The sequence below is a fragment of the Leptopilina boulardi genome, unplaced genomic scaffold (genome assembly GCF_019393585.1).
Source record: "Leptopilina boulardi isolate dan_hultmark-lab unplaced genomic scaffold, ZJU_Lbou_2.1 LbouV2_362, whole genome shotgun sequence".
Classification (NCBI taxonomy): domain Eukaryota; kingdom Metazoa; phylum Arthropoda; class Insecta; order Hymenoptera; family Figitidae; genus Leptopilina; species Leptopilina boulardi.
The window spans coordinates 3,070,827-3,084,474 of NW_026137932.1; the positions used below are offsets into that span (position 1 = coordinate 3,070,827).

The 13,648-nt window shown below is 26.2% G+C and overlaps 1 protein-coding gene across 3 annotated transcripts; it reads right to left on the bottom strand.

The window, feature by feature from the left end:
* Nucleotides 1-2,512: 2,512 nt before the first annotated feature.
* LOC127286572 (UPF0764 protein C16orf89 homolog) lies at nt 2,513-12,162 on the bottom strand. 3 transcript variants are annotated; one of them, XM_051313054.1, is made up of 8 exons: nt 11,945-12,162; nt 11,565-11,746; nt 6,012-6,110; nt 5,652-5,801; nt 5,164-5,462; nt 4,959-5,094; nt 2,843-2,948; nt 2,513-2,680 (listed from the first exon to the last, which is right to left on the bottom strand). In XM_051313054.1, the coding sequence occupies exons 2-8, from the start codon at nt 11,599-11,601 to the stop codon at nt 2,527-2,529; spliced, it is 981 nt and encodes a 326-aa protein (XP_051169011.1). In that variant the 5' UTR covers nt 11,602-11,746; nt 11,945-12,162; the 3' UTR covers nt 2,513-2,526. The 3 variants fall into 3 exon arrangements, with proteins under 3 accessions (XP_051169011.1, XP_051169010.1, XP_051169012.1); XM_051313053.1 differs by lacking the exon at nt 11,565-11,746 and having other exon boundaries at nt 11,945-12,161; XM_051313055.1 differs by lacking the exon at nt 11,565-11,746 and having other exon boundaries at nt 2,839-2,948; nt 11,945-12,161.
* Between the last annotated feature and the right edge of the window lie 1,486 nt (nt 12,163-13,648).

Below are 13,648 nucleotides of genomic sequence, written 5' to 3' on the forward strand. Positions count from 1 at the left end.
ACCTTCATTACCAATCACCAATGTAAAACTGGTGGTAATTTTAATTTTCTACTTTATTTATTTCACGGGATTGTCAGTGTGGTGGTGAATTATTAATGAATTAAAATGTTAAAGATTTAAACTGATTTAAAGGTGTTCTATTAAAAAAAAAATCTGACATGTTAAATCCAAGGTTGTGACCCTTACATCGTCGCAAAAAATAAAATACATATAAACCGATTGTCGATGATGATGATGATGATAATGAATGATATCATCGTAAAGAATTCCAAGAGGCAAGGTCATAGAAATAAATAATTAAAATTGATGAGGATATTGAATATTATGTTAGAATTTATGGCCTTATAATAATAATTTAAATAACAGTTTCTAAGGAGGAATGCTTCAGAGTTTGATGCTTGGTCTCTATATAAGCTGTGAAGACTTGAAGAGTCAGGTAGACGAAAATCTGTGAAATCATGCCCATTGTGAGTAGACAGACGCCTTCTTCGCTGAAATCGTGGTTTCGAATTTTAGCATTTATTGCACTATGCGGTCTCTCCTGTTTTAAGAGTCATTTTTCAAGCCTTCTTTAGCTTTTTAATTATATCTTCCTCTTTTAAGGTGACCGCCTTATATATATGTATATACTGCAAGAGATAAACTGCCAGTGATAAAAAGTTCAACATTTTCTATAACTTATCAAAATTAAATTATAAAATATCATTCAGTGGATTAAGTTGGAATCATAAAAAATTTGTCGAAAATCATTGGCGTAAGTTATAATATTGAATTTTATAATCAAATCATTGTATGAAACAGTGAAGCTTTTTTTATATGTTCCATGAATTTGTAAAAATAACACACACATACATACGAAAAAAAATTTCAATTGGTTCTAAGAAAAATGTATACTAAATTGCATCAATTTAGTCCCATAAGCAGCCAAATATCTGCATTCTTTTGTGCTTCGTTTTAATTATTTCGGGAATTGTGCCACATAGAAACAAGAACTTCCTTCCACAATATATACACACATTTCAATATACAAGTCTTTTTTTTTAATTTAATATTTCATGGCGAGAGTTAAAGGCGAGACTATTCATTAACTGAAAATTTCTTTTTTTCTTTAATTTAAACTCTTTTATGTATATTTTTAAATTTTTTAAAAAATTTAATATACATATATTTAAAATTCTTTATTTCTGTAATAGTCATTAATTTTGTATCGATAATGAAATTTAAAAAAATAATAAAAACTATTTATTACTAAAGAATTAAGGTCGTTAATTGCAAAAAAAAAAAATAGTTCTTGTTATTGCCGATTTTATTTTAATTTTTTTTTCATTTTTGTGTTATTAATTATTAAATTATTTCTTGTAAACAATTATTATTGAAGTAAATATATAATTGTATTTTACAAATAGATGAAACAACACGTCTAATTTTTTGTAACGAGTTAGTGTGATAAAAAAAATAGGAATTGAAAATAAAATAAGATAGAGAGTTTTGACATTTATAATCTGCCTATTAATAAACAAAATAAATTAAAAATTAATTACTGTTTTATTTAATTTAATTGCAAATCATTGTATACTTTAAGAACACTAATGTAAGTTGCTATACAAGGAAAGTACAGCAAAGATAAATAATGTTATAGAATGTAAAATTTATATGTACAGTCGAAGAAATTAATGTCCATTGAGATTAAATTGTACAGCATTAATAAATAATGTACACAATTTTATTATTGGGTCAAACCATTATATTTCAACTAAAGTGGTCGCTGACTAATTTTTAAAAATTATAATACTTTGCAGGAATGATTTTGAAGTTATCAAGATCACGAAATGAAAAGAATTTTATTAAAAATTTAAATATTTATTGTAAAATATGAATTTAAAGTATATGAGGTGCTAAAAACTGTCAATTTTTTAGCCATTAGAAAATATGCAAAAAAACATAGAATTTACCATAAAAATAAAAAAAAATTATTGGAATTTACTAAGAATGAATAAATTTATCATTATCAATTGATATAATTATTTAAAGATGTGAAGTAATATATAAAATATGATTTCCAAGTGCACCTGTCAAATAACCTAATTTTGCGATTTTTATTCATTAATTATAAAAAATAGAAAACATTAAATTAAATAAAAACTTACCAAATATGAAGTTCTTGCCATAAACTTTTAGAATTTCTTTGCACTTTTCTTCTTTTCTATTCATAAGTATGAAAAATTTAAAAAATAAAATAGCTACTTTGTCTATTTTCACTATTTTTGAAAGTCAATAACTTTCTTGGAGAAAAATGAAAAAATATGGGGTTTCGAAAATTATTTAAATACACACTACATATACATTCACTGAAAATTTCGCATTGGTCCCGAAGCTATTTTCGAAGATAAAGTAAATTAAAAATTTCGTATTTTTTAGGCTATATTGACATATGGGTTTTAAAGGTATTAAATCAATGTGAAGTTTGTCGTCACCAGTGCGAAACTATATCAATGTGAAGGAATAAAACACAAAAATTATAAAAATTTATTCAAAATAATAGTTTTCTTCATTAATGTTGGCGTTTTCTATATAATGTCTAATGAATAAAGCAATAGTACCAACACCAAGTCCAGTTGTATGATTTTCACATCCAAAATCAATAACATTCGACGATCTTCGTGTTCGTGATTTGTGTGTCCTAAAATAATATTATTATCAAACGAAATCTCATCAATAAAACAAATTTTAAAAACAATTGCGATTAATAATTTAATTATACAGAGATTAAAAATAAATTATATGGTTCCTTAAAACCAATTTTCAGTTTTTAGTTTCTTTACATTTATTTATACATACTTACTTTGGAGACGCACTAAAACAGCCACTTGGTTCCTGCCAGTTTAAGATTATATTTAGCCAATGATCATTAATAAATTCCAAATAACCTTGTGCTCCACATAAAAGGACTAGGAACATAAAAAAAAGTTCATATTAAAATACAGTTAATCCTCCACAATGAGGGATCTGCCTAAAATTTCCCCTTCTCTCATCCTTTACTTTGACGGGAGCCTACGTCATACCCCCACTACTTTTCCAGGGCTGTCCCTGTAAATATTTTGTTTGGCACACACTGGGTGACTTTTCGTATATAGTAAAATTTAATAAACGTTCTTTAATAAAACATACTAATTATTAAATTAATTATTTGTCCGGTGTAAATTTTAAATAATATTCATATTAACCCTTTAAGGACCAAATGTACAAAAATTTTGCCTAAAGTTTGGCTGATTACGAATCTGAAGTCGATTTTTAAAAATTCAAAATGGCGGATCCAATATGGCGGACGAAAAAATTAAAAATTCATCAGATTCACTCGAAAATCGTTACTCGGGGGTTCTCTTTACGAGGGAATCCGATGAATTTTTAATTTTTCGTCCGCCATATTGGATCCGCCATTTTGAATTTTTAAAAATCGAGTTTTAAAATTATTTGACAATAGCTGCGTATTTGTTATTAAAATCTCAACTTTAATTAACAATATTATTTAGACATTTAGTTTTTTTTTTAAATCTATGCCACCATGTCAAAGGTTGAACATTTTTGACGCGATATTTGTACCTCGGGAAGATATTTTAAAATGGTACATTGCCCAAAAAAATTCTTAAGTAAAAAAAAAAACCTTGAAAATTCATGTTTTTTTATAAATAATTATCTATAATTTGTTTAATTTTAAATTTACGGTTTTTTTTAGATGCACCACTTGAAAGAGCAGTTCCTGGACCATAAGAAACGTATATTGCGAATTTTTTCTTAATGCGTTTAGTTGGTTTAAAAAATTGCCAAACTTTAGGAAAAATTTTTGTACATTTCGTCCTTAAAGGGTTAATGTAATTAAGATAATAATTATATTAATTATTATAATAATTAATTAAATAATTTATTATTATTAAAATTAAAATATTGATAAAAATTTATAAAATTTTCCGTTTTATTGTTCACTTAATAATAATATTAATTGTTACACTGCAAAAATAAGTGACTTATTTGGTATCTTACAATAAGATGTAATATGGAAAAATGGTATCTTCCATCTTAAAAAAAGATATTTTGTAAAGTATCTTATTAATATTTAAGATGCTTTTTGCATTTTAACAAGAATTAAAATATTTCTTCCATCTTAAAATGTAAGTTACTTCGGTAAGTTTCTATAAGTAACTTGAAATAAGATATTTGTGGGGTCATAAGATGTTTAGAAAAAAGATGCTTGTAAATTCTAAGATACGTCAGAATTTGAAGTTACTAAAATATAAAATACATTAAGCATCTTACATAAGAGGCCATAGTTAACCTCAAAATTTTTTTTAACAAAAATATGTGAAGCACTTTGGCAAAGATATTATTCACATTTTAAACTAAGATATTTCAAACAACTAAAAAGTTTACTACCAAAACATCTTAAAAATGACTACCAAAACATCTTATATTAAGATACTTCTTTTTGCAGTGTAGTAAATAAAAAATATTATTTAAATTATTAAATATTATAAGAATATGAATGAAATAATTCAATTTAACTATTATTTATTTATCAAAATTTTTATATTAGTTGAAATAATCAGTTATCAATAAAATTATTAAAAATATATTTAAGAATAAGAATTAAATAATATATGTGACCTGGGCAATGAAAAGGGGGCTTACATGCGAAAAAATCGATTTTTTATTGATTGCTGATTCTAATAGAGAAAATTTCTTTCTATCAGAATCACAAACCAATAAAAAATTAATTTTTTCACTGTCCAGGTTACACATAATCATCTTTGATTATTTTTCATTTCTTAACTCCCAAAGAATACGGCACTGAAATTTGCTTAAATCATGTTACACGCCATATCCATCACTGCGGAGGAGATTTTGAAGGATCCGTCATTGTGGAGGATTGAATGTAAATGAAAAATGAAAATTCATAAATGTACCTTCTTCCATAACTAAATCCGGAAGGGGGGCCGGAAATCCAACTCTCTCGATGTCAATTAGATTTTGTAAAATTGAAGAACAAAATTTTGGAATGAGTTTGTCTGACGAAATTTTTTTTAATTCCTCACAGTCAAACTGAATAAATAAGCAAATGAACGTATGTATAATTCAATTAAAAAAAAATTATTTCTCAGTTCAACTCACGGCTTTTGACACCATAATGAGAAGAAGTCTATGTGTTGTGGCAAAACCTTGGGGATTATCATCTTCCGAAAGCATCATTTCACAATCATCCGTTATTTGACATATGTTTTGTTCAACTTCCTTGAATGTATCTACAATACAGCTGTCACTTTCATCTTCATTAGGTCTTCCATTCCATAATAGATTCATAATTGTCTCGTGATTCGCAATTAATTTTCGTGGGACAGTTGATTTTAAAAAATCACTTTTCCAATCGATTGGACCTGTCCAATATATTGGGTCAGTCAGATTACTGTATCCTGATAAATCAAACGTTTATATTTATATAAATAGAATTAAATATTTACGGCAACAATATAATGATGTTAAAAATAAATAAATTGTCTCCAAATTCTTTTTGGCTAGAATTTTTACTTGATAACGAATTTGTTTTTCAAAAATTTTAATAGGAATTATATAATTTTTTTACAGCAATAATATATACTTACCAATGGAGTCTATTTCGCTTTTAATAGAAAGGATTTTCTTCATTTGATTTCTTATTTTTTTGCACTTTTTTAAAAGTTTCTTTAAATTATTTTTTTGTTCCCAAGTTAATAAACGCACGTTAGAATGAGATGATGCACTTATCAAGTGAGCTAAACGGATATTTATAAAAGAAATTTTCTTTTTTTCATCATTTTATTTTCTTTAAAAATTCAAGAACAATTAAATTATAAAACATCTGACATATATTGATTATTAAGTATCAAAAAGTTTTGTTGACAGTTATGAAAAAAGATGTAATCATAATATCATCTGATATAAAAATATTTCTATACTGTTCGCTAGAAAAGAGAAAAGCGTACCTTCGCCTAAAGTTAAACCAAAAATAGCATCTATATTCATTTCCTCGGGTCTGTCAGCCATAAAGTCAATAACCCTTTGTAATGCTTTCAGTTGTCGATCTAAAAATTCAAACTTCCCAAGTAGAAATATCCGTAGCTCGCCGTAATTAAACACCGGCATGGTACTGATCCAATACTGGCTGTCGGTATTGACTTTCAGTACTGGCAGTGTACTGACTAATACACCGAATCAGTACTATGTCGGAGGTAAAAAAATATTAAAACCAGTACTGGCAGTACACTGTCATTCACACCGAATCAGTACTATGTCGGTGATAAAAAACATTAAATGAAAAAGTCTTTAAATTATTTCAATAGGTAGAAAACGATGATTTTTTATTTAAAAAAATGTATATTAATTTCTTTCGAATACTTTCCCTCAAAATTTTGGATGTAATTGTAATGTATTATTATATACCTATATATAAAATATATTTATGTTTTTTTTAGTTATTTTAGTACTCATTGAAATATGTGCATTAAGTTATTTATCATGCATACAATAACAATAAGTTGAGAATTTTTTTCTAATAGTTTTAAAAATAAAGCAAATGTAATTTTTTCACTGTAATTTTTAAATATTATTAATAATTAAATATTAAATTTAAAAAATTTTTTACCATTCATATTTTACAGTCGTCTTTTATTAACTTATTTTTAATTATGTAATTCATCAATCATTTTTGTCTGTTTTAATATTATTTACGGTAAAAATAATTTATTAAAAATATTTCACTGAAATTGATACCCAGTTTTATTTCATTAAATCTTTGTAAAAATTGAAAAAATTTTGTGAGTTTAAAAAATTTAAGAATAAATTCATTTTATTTTCGTGATCAATAGATAATACAAACTTTGAAATCAAAACTTTTGTATTAGGTGAACTACTTCAAGTCAGCACTTCAAGCCAGCGCGGCTGTGCGGTATGCGTATCTGACTTGCGTTCTAAGGGTTTAGGGTTCGATCCCCCATGCGTGCGAGATTTTTCGTTCTTAGTTTTAAGTGTTATAAGTACAATATTTGTTCATGTGTAATATCAATTATTAAATAATTATTAAATTAAGTATAAGTGCAAAGTAAAAAAAATTAAATATTATGAATTTAAAAAAATAAAAAAATTTACAACACAAATTATTTTTTGTAAAATAATTTATTAAAAATAAAATAATTTAATTAATATCAATGATAATTATTATTTTAATTATTTATTGTTAATAATATTTTATATATTCTAAATAACATTAACTATTATTGGCTTCACATTACCTGTTGGTGGTAAAAATGGGAGTAATAAGCTAATAAGGATGAAATTTGCATTGGAAAGCGTGTTTTAGCATTTTGTAAAAAAGTGAGATTTTAAGTCCGGATGAGTACTTTGCCAGTATTATGCCAGTATTATTCTAGTACTACGTTAGTACTGGTGAGCGGGACAAAATCAGTACTGGACAGCGTTACCAGCCAGGGTTGGTCCACTACTGGCCCAGTACGGCAGTCAGTACTATTATACTGACTGGCAGTGTTGGGTCAGTACTATGCCAGTGGCACATTTCTACTTGGGTTTTTTTGTTTTTTACTGTCAAACTTTTATTTATCACATAAAAGTTTAGAATTAAATTTTTCAAAAAATTTTAACATATAGGGGAGAATGACAAACAGTAGGACACTTTAATTTCCTGAAAACCTACTTAAAGAAACTCAACCAAAATTTAAATGTAAACCATGTTTATGAAAACACACTATCTCCAAAAATTTTAGCCACATTGATTCATTATTTTCAAAGAAAATTGAAACAAAAACAGTTTTTGACGTACCAGAGTAAATTTTTTCTTGAAATATAATGATGATTTTTATATAGGAGGCAAAATTCCTGAAATGTCCGAACAAATAATTAAAAGTTCTCGAATTTAATCCATACTTTTCTAAAATGTTGTTATTGTTGGTGAAAGTCTAAAAATCAATTATTATTAAATTTAATAAAATAGTTTTTGAATTACACCGTTTTTAATTTTTGACTTTTGAAAAAAAATTTTTTTCAATGTACAATATTTATAAGTAGAATGCATAAAAGTTAACATATATATAATGATTTTTAAAGCATTTTTGACGAGATACACGCTGTTAATAAAATTTTTTTTTTTAAATAACATTTGACCTTGAAATTCAAGGTCAAAATGTTAATTTACGTTTATCTCAAAATCGGATTTTTTAAAATTATTTTTAACTATCTCAATGGAAAGCTTGACTAATTTCCTACAAAACATGTAATTTTCAGAGTGGGATCTTTTAAAGTTTTTGAGATATTAATTAATTAATTAATTAATGTTTATAACAAATGAAATATTTTACAAACGAATAAAGTTACCGTAATTCTGAAGTTAGTAATTGAAATTAACGTAATTCCGCATCCAACGAGCCCTATATGAAGTATTTTGAATAAGTAGATTGTTAATAAACAATTGCAATGTTAACTAATTGTTTATTAACAATCTACTTATCCAAAATACTTCATATAGGGCTCGTTGGATGCGGAATTACGTTAACTTTTAATTACTAACTTCAGAATTACGGTAACTTTATTCGTTTGTAAAATATTTCATTTGTTATAAACATTAATTAATTAATTAATTAATATCTCAAAAACATTAAAAGATCCCACTCTGAAAATTACATGTTTTGTAGGAAATTAGTCAAGCTTTCCATTGAGATAGTTAAAAATAATTTTAAAAAATTCGATTTTGAGATAAATGTAAATTAACATTTTGACCTTGAATGTCAAGGTCAAATGTTATTTAAAAAAAAAATTTTATTAACAGCGTCTATCTCGTCAAAAATGCTTTAAAAATCATTATATATATGTTAACTTTTATGCATTCTACTTATAAATATTGTACATTGAAAAAAATTTTTTTTTTCAAAAGTCAAAAATTAAAAACGTTGTAATTCAAAAACTATTTTATTAAATTCAATAATAATTGATTTTTAGACTTTCACCAACAATAACAACATTTTAGAAAAGTATGGATTAAATTCGAGAACTTTTAATTTTTTGTTCGGACATTTCAGGAATTTTGCCTCATAGATAGGACAGTTTTAAACAAAAGTGTAATTGTTACTTCGTTTACTCATGTTTTTAAGTATAATATCCAATAATTTAAAATATTTTAAAATTTCACAAACAATTTTTATTTAAATAATTTCTTGCGATTGCTTAATGTAAACAGTGGGACAGGCAAAAATTTAAGTTTATGAAATGTGGATTTTGGCAACATTGATTATAAGTTGTGTCAGCTATACGCATGCGTATTTATACTTACACAGCGACTAAAAATGTGATTTTTTAATGCTAAAAAACAATAAAAAATTCAAAATTTTTAATGAATAATTATTACAATTATTGTTCGTAATTTAAAATGTAACACTTGATAAGAGAACGACTATATTCAAATTTTCCTCCAAATTGTTTTTAGGTTATGACCAAATTATGACGTCTGATCAGCAGTACTGTAAACGTGAATAAAACTAATAGCAATTTTTTATATAAAATTTGACATCGTATTATAAAAATGTAAAATATTATTAAATAACACTGGGTTACAAAAAAATGGTCAAGTCGTGTTTCTTTAAAATTTTTTGTGTTTATTGAAAGATTAATCACTGAACAAGAATATACCCAAAAAAAAATTTTTCATTCTGTCAGTTCCGTAGAAAACGAGATTAAAGTATGTCAAAAAATCGCCTTTTTAGCACTTTTTGAAGCGTTGTAAAATGAAAACGCAACAAGATAAAAACCTTCACGAGGGCTTGAATGAAAGCTTAAACCTTCAACTTTGAGTCCCAAAACTGAAAAGTGAATGATAATTGCGCAGAAAATTTATATAACAAGAAATGAATATCTCAAATAGTCAAAATAGCTGGGATAGAGAGCACTTGTTAAAATTCGATTTTCATAACCGAATTTATTTGGAACTTGTTACTTGGAAGTTTTTAACGTTTCTACTGACGTTTCGAAAGTTGGATTTAAAAAATTCAAAATGGCGAATTAAAAATGGCGTTCAAATATTTCAAAAAACCCCGAGGAAAAAACTGCGAAAAAATTAACTCCATTTTTGAAATTTTTGAACGCCATTTTTAATCCGCCATTTTGAATTTTTTAAATCCAACTTTCGAAACGTCAATAGAAACGTTGAAAACTTCCAAGTAACAAGTTCCAAATAAATTCGGTAATGAAAATCGATTTTTAACAAGTGCAATATTATTATTGAAATAATTATTCGGTACTTAATAATAGATGTCCCACACTGAAAAAAAAGTTCTGGTTAAAGTTACTAGATGCGTTTGGTTAAAAAATTTCTAGTTATTTTAACAAGAAAATATAGTTAAAAAGACTAAACAGTTCTAGTTAAATAAGTATGGTTAAATTATTCTGGTTAAAATAATTCTGGTTAAAAACGCGCGTTCGCGGACACTGCATAGCGTCTGTTGTTCTTTTTCGAATAGTTTATCGTGCGGATCGCAAGAATGGATGAAAAAGTTAACCAAGCTCTGGAAAATTGGGGTTTGGGAGAATTAAAAGATCTGTTTAAAGGTTGGTTATATAATTAATTTTATAATATAAGTGAAAAAATTGTTGACGAACGGCAAACTCGTGTAGAAAATAGTTTGAAGGTTATGTTGAAAACGTGCTCGACACGTTTTATCAGAATTTTAATTCTGAATAATCATATTTAAATAAACATTATTAAGAGAATTGCAGTGTAAAGGTGTTATTGTTTGATTGCATTTATATGTACATAATACAAATTTTTTTAATTCATATTTTATAATATTTTATAATATAATATAATAATAATAAATTTAATTAATTCTCTGATTAACTAGAATTTCTGGTAAGATAAACCAGAAATTTTTTTACCAAAAATTTTTAACTAGAAAAATTCTAGTAAGATTAACTTGAAATTCTAGTAAGATTAACTTGAAATTCTGGTAAAATTAACCAGAATTTTTTAACCAAATTTTCTAGTACTTTTAACCAGAAAAAGTAGTAAGGGTATATATAACTTTTTATTCTGGTTAGATTAACCAGAATTCTGGTTATTTTAACCAGACTTTTTTTTCAGTGCACTGTTAAACACAAACTTTCAAAACAAGAAAAATGTATACCAAGTTTCAAAAACTTGAAATTTTTTATTTAATCACAATATAATCTTAATAGAATATGTGCATTGTGTAGAAAAGTGTTGAAACTTTATGGTAATACCAAAAAGTGTTCAAAAATATATAAAAGTGACATATTAATATGTCATTGAAAAAAAAGTGTGTCCCACTGTTTGTCACTCTCCCCTACATAATTTATTAATTTGAAAAAATACTCGTTTGAGAGGAAAATGCTTGGAATGAGTGTATTTTTTTCAATGGATACTATACTTTCGTCTCATTTGAAACTTTCCTCTCAGAGTGTGAAAAAAGTTTACAGAATAAAAAATATTAATTTTTATTAAATTTTAGAATTCTTACTTTGGGATATGTGAGTAGAATACAAATTTTGTTTCATAGTGGAAACTTTGTTGTTTCCTTTTAATTCAATAGAGTATCCACTTTGATTAAGAAAAATACTAATTCAGGATAGACACGATATTGTTTATTGAATAATTTGCATATGAAATGAGAGGAATCCTCTCAAACGAAGAGTATTTTTTCTGAAGCAGAAAGAACTCATTTTTATTAGTGTCTGAGATTTGATCAGAATTAAAAATCATGTTTAGAGAAATTCAGTTTTTAATTTTTAAGAACAAAACACTTAATAAAACCCGTAACATTGACTATATACTTTATCAAAATATTGTGGTTTATATTTTCCATGTATAAATTTTTTGAGTAGACGCACTTTAACTCACCCAACTCTTGTGATTGAAAAGTTTGAATTCTTTTTGTCAATGAAACATTTGTACACATGATGAAAAAAATAAAATTTTTCACTAATTTAAAATCCATGACCTCTTTCTTTTGTGACGATCGAGTAACGACTGAAGAAATATACTTGATTTTTACACACTTTATATATTTTCCTCCATTCTTAAATTGAAGTCTAAACAAAATAAATCGAATTAGTTACTATATATTGCCCTTTGTAGTGTATTTTTCTTCGTTCGAACAATGTAAGAAAAATTGTGGGAATTATTCTCAAGAGACAACTTGTCGCATTCATCTCTTAAATTCGAATGGAAAAAAACACTTCAGAGGTGTAGTTCTGCTGATTTAGATAAATTATATACCTATATACATTCAATTTCTTCTAAATTTAAAACTTGTGCCTTTCTCCACTATATAACATTGAAAAACATAGCTATACAAAGTTTACTGAATGAAATAGTAATTGTTTAGTTCATTGAAAAAAGTCATTGACTTTTATTTAAATAGCGTTATCGGAGAAAAAACGCACACTTATATTCTAATTAGTTGCACGAAAAGTGGTACGCGACATAAATTTAAAAAATTTTTATGGTAATTTATTAGGTAAAGATTTTTAAAAGTCGATTGTCCCCAATTTTGAATTTTTAAATCTTGTCAAGTTTTAAGAATATGGTGAATTTTATTGCGAAAAAAAAGTTTTATTGAGTGCTGTTTTGATGAAAATTTTCTATAATTTTAATGGAAATTTGTTGGGATAATAATGATATTGTTTAAAGAAACTAAATAAACAAATACCTGGTACTTATACGAATTTTTTGACATAGTAGTGCTTTGGTTTTTCAGCTAGACTAATTTTTTTATTAGATATTATACAGGGTGTCTCATTTTAATCTATCAGGCGAAATAACTTTTAATCAGTTGATTTTACAAAAAAATGTTTCAGACAAAAGTTGTTGTGCTCAGAGGGGGACATCCAGTGACAAACTTGAATTTGACCTAAATGACCTAAAAACATGACATTAGTGTTTTTTACATAAAAATTCTTGCCCTGACGATTCCTTGCATAAAAAGTTGATCTTTCTTCATGAAAAATTATTTGACCTAGACTAGACCTAACCAAGGCCTTGTAGGTCAAATTGATTATGACCTATTTAACTTGAATAGGTTGACCTGTCGAAAAAAGTACTTTGATGATTTTAACGTGGAATTTCCTGCTCTTCCAATTTATAACAGGAAAAGTAGATGGTTCCATTAAAAAAAATTGAGTTGATATTGAAATGACCTAATTAAGGTCATTTAGGACAAATTCAAGGTCATCACTGAATATTCTCCTTTAACCACAACCACTTTTGACTGAAACATGTTTTTGTGAAATTAATTAGTTTAAAGTTATTCCATCTGATACAATAAAAATTAAATGACCTATTTGTCCTAAATAGGTCGACCTATCGAAAAAAAGTGCATCAACGATTTCGACGTGGAATTTCCTGCTCGATCGATTTCCGGCATAAAAAGTAGGTGGTTCCATTTTAAAAAAAAGACTTGACCTTGAAATGTCCTAATTTAGGTCATTTAGGTCAAATTCAAGTTTGTCACTGGATGTCCCCCTCTGAGCACAACAACTTTTTTCTGAAACATTTTTTTTGTAAAATCAACTGATTAAAAGTTATTTCGCCTGATAGATTAAA

Excerpts from the sequence above, each read along its gene's own strand:
- LOC127286572 (XM_051313053.1), bottom strand. The coding sequence starts at position 12,041 with ATGGATTTTAAATTAGTGAAAAATTTTATTTTTTTCATCATGTGTACA. Across the intron at positions 5,095-5,163 it reads TCATTATGGTGTCAAAAGCC|TTTGACTGTGAGGAATTAAA; the intron begins GTGAGTTGAACT and ends TTATTTATTCAG. Across the intron at positions 2,949-4,958 it reads GGATTTAGTTATGGAAGAAG|TCCTTTTATGTGGAGCACAA; the intron begins GTACATTTATGA and ends TTATGTTCCTAG.